General features: G+C 33.8%; 1 protein-coding gene across 1 annotated transcript in view; it reads right to left on the reverse strand.

The window, feature by feature from the left end:
* Positions 1-5414: 5414 nt before the first annotated feature.
* Positions 5415-10811, reverse strand: part of LOC112516463 — a 13413-nt gene continuing 8016 nt past the window's right edge. The window contains exons 7-11 of the mRNA XM_025123517.1: positions 10086-10236; positions 9116-9182; positions 7860-7931; positions 7661-7726; positions 5415-5578 (exon numbers count right to left, since the gene is read on the reverse strand). Coding sequence (XP_024979285.1) covers positions 5444-5578; positions 7661-7726; positions 7860-7931; positions 9116-9182; positions 10086-10236 — 491 coding nt within the window. The 3' untranslated portion in view covers positions 5415-5443. The remainder of the gene's footprint in view (positions 5579-7660; positions 7727-7859; positions 7932-9115; positions 9183-10085; positions 10237-10811) is intronic.

Below are 10811 nucleotides of genomic sequence, written 5' to 3' on the forward strand. Positions count from 1 at the left end.
TTGTTGGCAACTTGATATCAGTGTAATACATGTGTTTGTTACAGTACTTGAAGACAAAACGATTAGAGGAGCAGGGCAGAGGTATGGAGATGGACCAAAGCCTGTTCAATAGCGGTGATAGTAAGCAGCAAACGATTTCACGAAACGACTGGAGGATTCATAAATACGTATATATATATATATATATATATGTATGTATGTATGTATATGTATTAGGGAATGTTTGACTCTCTAAACAGATGTGTTTATAATACGGGTAAAAAGTTGATTACCGACAACCCTAACAAATGCATTTATAACTAAATAATGTATTAGTTTTGTATCCGTATGGTACAACGAGATTCAATATTTTATTGTAAATCGAGAATGAAAGGGTCTTTGGCCTAGTGGTATTGTAGTCTTTGGCATCCTAGGAGATCAGGGGTTCAAACCTCACTAAAGATGAGGAGGGTGTATGAATTTATTTGTTGTATTTGTCGTATATAAATATTATATATTTCAAAAAAAAAAATGAAAAATTAAATAATTTTTAATTAAAAAGAAAACCTGCAATTGTATTATTAAAATAAAACTAGAAGCTATAAAATTCATATCTTTTGATATAATTTATTTAATTTTAAAAATCACAATTTAAATATAAACATTAAAATGTAATTTATATTGGTTTTAATGATAGATTTTTTTTTTTGGATAAAGATAATGATGAAATATTTTATTGTCATTGGTAGTATCAATGATTAGACTTGAGATTACGTGGGACCAGTCTGTTTTAATGAGACTGTGAAACCATTTTTTCACACTTGAAACTTCACAGGAAAACGCCGTGAAGATAACTTTCACAATGTTTTTACTGTGAAGGTTCGACTTTCTTTTACTTTTACAGCGTTTTGCTGTGAAGTTTCAAGTATAAAAAAGTGGTCTCACGGTTCTCATGAAAACAGGTTGGTCTCACGTGAACCCAATCCTCAATGATTATTTGTATATTTAAGCATATTTACCAGTTGATAATTAGTTACTTATATAAAGTTCTAAACAATTGTATGTACGTAGTAATTACTGGTAAAATTAAAATTTATGAGATTATATATTATTAAACAATATTTAATATTTAACAAATTGTTTTAAGATTTTTACAGAAATGTTCTATAATATAGTATAAAGTAATATTAATTAACATATATACTGATTAATACTGCAACAAGTAAATACTATGGTATAACAGATATTACGTTTTTTCCAGTATTTATTTTGCTTATCATAAATTAGTATACCGATTATGTTAGTAAACAACATCACATATATATCATTAAACAATACTTAATGAACGGTTTTTAGGACTTTTACCTAAATGCTTTATAATATAATATTAATTAACATATATACTTTTTTTAAGTATATAATATTCATATATGACAAATAGAACAAATAAACTCACACACCTTCCTCACATTTGGTGAAGTTTGAACCTTTGACCTCCTACGAGGCTAAAGACTCACATACCACTAGGCCAAAAGCCCTTTGGTATTAACATATATATATATATATATATATATATATATACTTATCAATATTGCAACAAGAAAATAACAAGGTACAACAAAACTACGTTTTTTTCCCAGTATTTTTTTTGCTTATGATAAACTGTTATACTGATTATGTCATTAAACCATGTCACGTATACATCATCATCTATTCAAAGAGGGGTCAAGAATGTACTATACGACACCTAATATCAATTGACCTGTGATTGTACAGTTGTTTCAAATTTTAAAACCTATCGAAGACTACAACGATTTATCTATTTGTAACTTCAGTTCTTGACAGATTTGATTACGATTTGACTTAAATTGTATGAATGCATACCCATCAGTATCGTCATCCCAAAATCAGATACGGATAAACTGACACGCTTTTCAATTTAATTTCAAAATCATAAAATGTTAATAAGTTGATAATTGTACCAACTTGATGGGAATCTACCCTTGTGTTTCTTTCCCAATAAGGACCCCTCCACTATGCAAACAAAATGAGACAGGGTTCAAATGTTGTTTCCCCCCTTTCTTGAAACAAGAGGTCAATTTGGTAAATAAAGGTGAACTAGGGGGGCAATTTAGTAGGAGCACATAAGTCAAGTTCAAAATTACTTTTGTTTTAGGGGGTTGTTTGACGATTGCTGAATGGTTTGGTGCAGAATGATTAATAGGCTCTCATGATATAGTGCAAAATGAAATATATAATTGTTTGGTAATTATGTACAATGAAATTAAGGATCTTAGAGGTTGGTTATTATACAACCCATGACATTTGTGCAACCAATACAACCCAATCTCAACCGTCCATTTCATTTGATTAATATGTGATTTCATAGAAGTTTTGATTGTTTTATAATATAAAAGTATTAATCATAATTAATGAACCATATCCATCTTCCATAAATATTCAAATCATAATAAATGAACTCTCATCATTTCCATAAATACCTCAATTTATTGGGTTGCATTGGTTGTACAAATACAACAGGTTGTATTTGAAACAAACTCAAGGATCTTAATGGTTAAAGGAGATCCAAGATACAAAATCATTTAGAGGGTTTTAGAAGCACTAAGAGATATACTTTTATTTTGTCAAACAAGATTTACCTCTTAACGATTCATAGGTTATCTCTTAATGGAACTATTAAGAGGTAAACAAACAATTCGAGACGATGTGAATAGAGGCAACTATTGAATCTTGTAATATTGCTTAGAGTAAACTACAAATTTGGTCCTTCTAGTTTGTCGAAAATAACAGATTTATCATGGTTTGCAAAATCGTATGGATTTGATCCCTATCGTTAGTGGTTGTTAAAATTTTTGTTAAATAAAGAACATTTTTTTTTTGTCTTTTTATCTTATCATTTACCCAATCATAAATCATAAAATTGATTTTGATTAGGTAAACGACAAAATGATGATGGAAATGCACATCATTTGACTGAATTTTTAACAGTCGTTATAGGAAGGGATGGAATCCAGACGTTTTCCCAAACCACGATGATTATTAAATATATATATATATATATATATATAGAGAGAGAGAGAGAGAGAGAGAGAGAGATAGAGAGAGACTTGGGATCACGTGAGACCTGTGAGACCACTTTTTACACTTGAAACTTCATAACAAAAAGCTGTGAAGGTAATCTTCACAGTGTTTTTGCTATGAAGGTTTGGCCTTTTTTTTTTTACCTTCACAACGTTTTGCTGTGAAATTTCAAGTGTAAAAAAGTGGTCTAATGAAAACAGGCTGGTCTCACGTGAACCCAACCCTATACACACATACTTAGGATCATGTGAGACCACATTTTTACACTTGAAACTTTACAGTAAAACACTGTGAATGTAACTTTGATAGTAAATATGTTGTGAAGGTTCGCATCTTTTTACCTTCACAATATTTTGATGTGAAGTTTCAAATGTAAAAATATAGTCTCACAGATCTTACGAAAATAAGCTGGTCTCATATAAAAACAACCCTATATACATATATATGGTAGTCCGGAAGGATTGCATGAGCATCAATTACTTTTCAGTATACAAAATCAATATCATTTTTTAACAAATACTTTCTTATCTGCTTTTTAATTATTAATTATTTTGGTTTCAAAATGTTTTACGCCAAAATCAAATTTTGTTGAAAACAACTTGAAATTGCAATAATTGAATTTATTGCATATTTTTAGGGATCGTTTACCAAACATTTATCGGGTAAGTGTTTACGAACAAAAGTTACCAATTTCACTTACCATGTTGGGTGGCATTATCGACCATCAAAATGGATTGTTGGAAAAATCTTTTATCCAATAAAAGCATCTCCAACTGATTCTCCAAAATGAAGATTTTGGAGATTTCGTGCTCAACAGATTCCGCAAAACCTTCTCCAAAATGAGGAATATTTGTTCTTCCTATCAATGAGAATATTTGAAATTAAATGTATAAGAGAGATAAATAATATTTTATGAAATGTATTGAATATTTTAATAATAATATAATTCATATCCAAAATGAAGAAACGGTTGGAGATGAATATAATCTCTTTAATGATTTTGATTTTTGATTCTCCATATTGGAGAATCTGTTTGGGATGCTCTAAGGGGTTGTTTGGCAGTTGCTGAATGAGTTGGTGCAAAATGATTAAGAGGCTCTCCTGATATAGTGCAAAATGAAATAAAATTGCTTTGGTAAATTTGTACAATGAAATTAAGACGCTGAATGGTTAAGAGAGACCTACGATACAAAACCATCTAGAGGGTTTAAAGAACCATTAAGAGACAAACTTTTTTTTTTTTACCAAACAAGATTCATCTCTTAACGATTCAGAGCTTGGATAAGACTCTTGATTCTTGTTATGCCTCTTATCCGTCAAGATGTTGGTAACGACCCCTCAGGTAATTCCATCAAATTATGCAGACATTCAATCAGAACAATAATTAGAAAAAAGTAGCTCAATTTTTTATAAAGTTTGGTTCGAAAGATCTTTTGAAAACCAATTCAAGGCGTTGTTTGAGTCTATCGGGGATCCCCGGCCCTGGAACCCGTTTTAGCAGGGAATCTCTGTCCCTGTTCGGGTCGGGTGAGCCGGGTTCTCTACCGGGTCGGGACAAATCCTAAATATCTTAATTGTGTATATCTAGATTTATATTCAAGAAATATATAATTTTACATATTTTAAAACACTACATTTTTAACGTTTTCAAGATACTGATTTGACCCAAATGAATGATTGTTTATACAAACATATCATACTTTATGCTATCATCCTAAATCAAGCTTTTCATTATAGGTTAAAAGGACAAAATTCAGACCAAAAACATGACAAATCATCATATATAGCATGATGACTCTATGATGTTAATCTTGAACCATTTTTGTTTCTATGTACTTGAATATGATAAGTGATACCATTGGTTTGAGCTTGGACTTCAAAGGTCAAAAGTGAACCACAAGGGTGGTGTCTGATTGGTTTGAGTTTGGCTCCAAAGATTAAAAATACCAGGAGGTCACAGGTTCAAATCCAAAGAGGAATAAAAATCTCTTTGTGGCCACGGAGGTTCAAATGCGGTGACTCCGGGCTACTTGCAAAGCAGGTAGTCGTCCTGGGATTAGTCGGCTCGCATAGCGGGTTGGATATCCAGGTTAATAAAAAAAGGTCAAAAGTGTCTGGAGGTCCCATGTTCAAATTCAAGGAGGAATAAAAATTCCCATATGGCCACGGAGATTCAAATGTGATGACTCCGGGCTATCAGCAAAACAGTTGGTCGTCCTGGGATTAGTCGACCCGCATAGCGGGTTGAATATCCAGGTTAATAAAAAAAAATGATATATATATATATATATATATGTATGTATGTATGTATGTATAATGGGTGCATGCCTAACCTTTGTAAGACATAAAGGACACACACATCTTACTCCATCTCCTTTTCGGGTCCGAAGTATACGGTACAAGAAGCGGAAACAAATACAAGAAAGCATCCAACAAGTCTACCAAACGATAAGCCTACTCGCGATGATCCCATCCCCCATAACTGGAATAATGCAACCTGAAAAGCAAGTCGAACAACACATAGATAAATACAAGATGACTTCTAGCTAATCTTCGATTTGCATTTGGTGTTTTTCGCCTTTTTTTTTTTTGATGAATTACAACATCTTTAACGGCCAGTTCTTATAAGCAAAAAGTACAGTTCTTATAAGTCAGTACCATTGTAGACAGTTCTTACCTTGAATTTTATGCGAAATGTGATTTTATTAGTTTTTTTAACTGATTTAAAAAGATACAAAATGGGCTTTATAGAACGCCAAAGATGTCTACTGTCGTAATAGACTTGCTTTATAGGACTTCAGTTTATAGGACCAAACAATTGTGCCTCCTATGTAGATGTGTCTTACAATAGAATGTCAGAACATATTTAGGTATCTTAACAAGTTTTTTAGAACATTCTTAAATAAAGCATCCTATCAGCATTTTGTGTAGGACACTTTTGAGAATTATCCCATGAACAAATATCTTTACAGAACAGTTGTTTTTGTAAGACACTTTTTCAAGTGTCATTTAAAAAACTAATATTACGTTTTATTTCAAAACTGTCCTAAAAAACTTGCTAGGACGCCCAAAAACATCCTATCGACTTATTTTAACACATTTACATAGAACATACAATTAGCTGGTCCTATAAATTTAATTCTACTAAAGCAGTCAGAACATTTAAACATATCTGACGTCCTATAAAGCCGTTTTTGTTGCAGTAAAGCCCGAGTTTGTCATAAATTTATTATCCTTGGTACTTATGAAGACGGTGTGCGAGTCTTATTCTTTTCGGTCTAAAACTTTTTCCTATAAACATCGCCACTCTTCTTCAGATGTTCAACAAACTTCACAATATATCTATCATAATAATGCTAGTCTTAATGAATGCAACAGACTACTGATTCTAAAACTGTAAACAAACCCCTTTGCAGCATCCACCAATCTATCATAAATTTCACAGATCTGGGGGCGGGGGAGGGGGGCGGGGAGCGGGCTTCCAGGAAGCTCCTTCCAATAAAGGTAGATGCATTTTTGCAGGCCAGAAAAGGGTACATTATGCACTTTCTTATCTATCAAGAATAGGTTCTTTATGTTTTCTGGATTTTCTGAAAAGGGTACAATATTCTTCATATATTTCCCCTGCCCCCAATATGATTTTGACATTCTCATCAACTTAACAAGGTAAAAAGTAAAAGAACCAAAGTTTTTGGGACCATTTCCCACTAGAAACCCTTCTTGCTGTCAAAGGGTTGTCTTTATTAGAAATATTCAACTATTTGTTAATTAAGTGATCAAAAGTTCTACAATATTGTAGGTCGGCGTGTATACTGGTACGTGGATACTGGAAAATCTGATTTCTTTCCTAAACAAGTAAGGGTAATATTCCTCTGTTCCAAAATAAGTATCCACATTTCTAGTTTAGTTTTTCTCAAAGTAAGCATCCACTTTCAAACATAGGTGTTTACTTTCCAATGATACCCTTAATTATGAGATCAAGAAATTCATTACTACCCTGTTATTAAGGGTAAAATTGTCATTTAGCTAATGAAAAAGTTTAATAATTACACATTTCTAAAATTGTGTTTCTTTTTCATTGTGGACAATTATTTTAGAGCGGAGCGAGTATTTTTAAAATAATATTTACCTATCTAGGGAGATCAATGCTGAAAAGTAGAAGTGATAAGAGGATATTGGTTGTCCTTATTATGACAATTTGCAGCCATCTTTTAACCCATATAATTAGAGCTATATCTCTAATATGAGTATGAGCCTTTTTGATAGCAATTTAATGAGCTTAACAGGACCCAAAGGTTATACATGACTGTTTGGTAGTGATTTAATGATATAAAAAATGACTTATTCAGTAAGCTTCTAGGGGGAGCTTTATGCAGAAAGCCAAAAAAATTCCAAACTTATCTCTCCCAATTAAAAAACATGCTCATTTCTTCTATGAAACAACCCTCCTAAACAAAAACCTTCCCAATCTATACAAACAAATTAATCCACATAGACAACTTTATCTATATAGAACTTAATAGAAAGCAACCAAACGGCTATATGTTTCTTACAAACAAGCAGCAAGAATAGAACTTACCTCAAGGTACTGAATATTTGCAACTTTGCTGGTTTTCTCGAGCTGAAGCCCACGTGCCAGAAACAACTGCAGCACAAGTCTTTTTTAAATAGAAATTCGACTAGTACATGGCCCTAATAACATACAGAAGGGAAATCTCGAGTCTGATATATTGTATATTATTTGAGCATATTGATATGGCCTAGGTTCAGCAGCTCACCTCAGCAAAAAAAGCCAATATGCTAAGAACGATCATAAGAATGAACGAGTAGAAGCTAGGCAGCACAAAGTCCTGCAAGAAAATATTGAACACATAAGATCATAACAGGCCTGGCCCTGTTTGTTAGTAGCTTAATGAGTTTAATAGGACTCATAGCTTATTCGGTCAGCTATACATGCTTGTTTGGTAGTGGCTTAATGATATAGAAAGTTGCTTATTCAGTAAGCCTTTAGGGAGGAGCTTTATGCAGAAAGCCAGGGTTTTTTTTCCGAACATGTTCCTCCCAATTAAAAACACGCTTCTTCCATCTATAAAAAAACCCTCTCAAACAAAAACCTTCTCAATCTATGCGAACAGATTAATCCACACAGACAGCTTTATCCATGAAGGACTTAAAGGAACACCAACCGAACATCAAAGAAGCATTCAGCTCCATGGTGAATAGAAAACGACAAATTTATTGCTTTTATGGGTTCTATTTGCTATTTATTATACGATAGAAAAGAAAACAGAAAGTCTGGATCTCCTGCAAGAATAATTTGGAAAAGCCAGAACCAAAAACAGTGGCATTTGCTAGCAACATAATTGAGGAATCAATCATTATAAGATGATTCAGTATCATGATCCATTTCTAACATAACACAAATATGAACTGATTCTTTGTAATGAATAAATCCAACTGCAACGTCAAATATGCAACTCAAATGGATCACATGGAAAAGGAGAGAATGGTTACTAATGGGCAAATAGGTAATCTTGGAATGAATTATTTACAGAAAAGGATTCATTTTTGCATTTTTCATTTGGGACAACCAGAATAGAAAGCGTTGCACTTTTTTGGAACATAAGGAATAGTAGGAAACCTATGTGGAAAGCAATGAATTTATGTCAAAGGTCACACAACCCGCTCTTGAAAAAGGGAGCACAATATAACAAGTTGCTTGTAATTTTTTTTGTTATGGAGTTCAATATTTATTGTGGGTCTTTTCACATTACCGCTTTGAGATACTTACAAAGACAAGTATATTATCGCAATTATGAATGTGAATTATTGGCCACGGTAACTCTAGCATATTTATATATTTGGTACAACGTACCCATTCAATTATAAAAATCAAATCAACTCATACAATTTTGGATGTGGATATCCATGTACAGCAAAATTTAGGGCCCTCGGCTGTAGTACATAACAGAAGCCGACAGCATGACAGCACAGCAAATTCTGTAAAATTTATTTTAGCAAATCACAATCTTACTTCGGTGGTGATCATGCATATTGCTGCAGCAGGACTAGCGCATAGGCCAAACGAAAATATAGTGCCCCTGAAAGAAAAATGAAAAATAATTTGACAAAGAAGTTAGCAGCTTAATGAGCTTAATGGGACTCACAGATTATTTGGTCAGCTATACATGACTGTTTGGTAGTGGCTTAATGATATAGAAAGTGGCTTATTCGGTAAGCTTCTAGGGGGAGCTTTATGCAGAAATCCAAGTTTTTTTTTTTCAAACCTGTCCCTCCCAATTAAAAAACACGCTTCTTCCATCTATGAAAAAACCCTCTCAAACAAAAACCTTCCCAATCTATTCAGACAAATTAATCCACACAGATAGCTTTATCCATACAGGACTTAATGAAAAACCAACCAAACAGTCCCTTAGCTTGAACAAGCAGGAGAAAGATGATGTAATTTTGTAAAGTCTGTGACAACTGGAAAACATATTCTGGTAAATAAGTGGCCCTACGAAAGTCCATGTGAGGCAGTGATATTTACTAGCCATAGTAACAATTATGCAACTTACATGCAAGAGAAAGCAATAGAAAGGTCCACTCTTGGTGCAACATTATTTATCTAGAGTGTATGTAATAAGAAAATTTACTTTCATTTTCCTTCCTTTTTAGGCTAAAAAGTAAGAAAAAAATAGGATCGATCAGACCCCAGGCCTTTTTTCAGTTTTTAAGAGAGGTTGCAACCAAGGAGGTAATAGAGTTTCATTTCCGTTCTCAACCCATGACCAATATGAGCTTGAAGCTTCCTTTGTAATAATGGGTATCTAAATATTTTCTCATATCCACCCTAAGAACCCACAAGTACTAGGACCAAAGGTGTGGGCTCAAACCATCAGAACTAAGGCCAAGCTTAGCATTAGACGATTTCTTATCAGATGTGCTTTCTATGAACAGATATTACATTTGACAAACAATAGAATGAGACGAGCAATACTTACACGGGTTGGTCAGACGCCTTTGCTCCAGCCCTTACAAGGCAGTAACTCACTCCACCAGCCAATGATGACACTAGACCAATCAAAACTGCAAAAACATGGCGTAGTCCATGGATACTTGAAGCTTTAGCTTCTCCAATGTTTGTCGATGCTCCTGCACACGAGAAGATATGATAAATGCATTATTATTGCTGACGTAGGTTGATCATGACCAACTGAAGTTAGCATCTAACAAGACAATAACGGATTGGCATTACTTGTAACTGGAGTATCAGGAGGGGGATGGTTGTGGCGTAGTGGTTGAGGTCCGTGAGGGTTGAGGTGGAATATCCCATCTGTCCAGGGTTCGATTCCAGGCGTACACACCAATTGTGGCCACTGAGTTTATTAGGGCTGATTTCTTGCGGTCACAATTTGTCGGGACTAGTCCAGGCATAGCCTGAAACACCCTTCCCAAAAAAAGTATTTGGGGGGGGGGGGGGGGTTAAATAATTGTTCAACCTGAGTTTGGGCTATATTTGGCTCCCAAACTAGTCTCATTCTGCTATGAGCAACGTGTATATTTCAAAAAGTGCTGCTTGTACTCTATACTTATTTTTGTACCTTCATTCTATACAACAAGCCACATATGTAGACATGTATGGTTCAGCCCATGAGGGTTCCTTGTTCCTTGTATTTGTGTTCTGTTTTTGTCCCACAAACGTGGTACACACACACACACATATATAT

Source organism: Cynara cardunculus (genome assembly GCF_001531365.2).
Source record: "Cynara cardunculus var. scolymus isolate 2C chromosome LG 8, CcrdV1, whole genome shotgun sequence".
In the NCBI taxonomy this organism is placed as follows: Eukaryota; Viridiplantae; Streptophyta; class Magnoliopsida; order Asterales; family Asteraceae; genus Cynara; species Cynara cardunculus.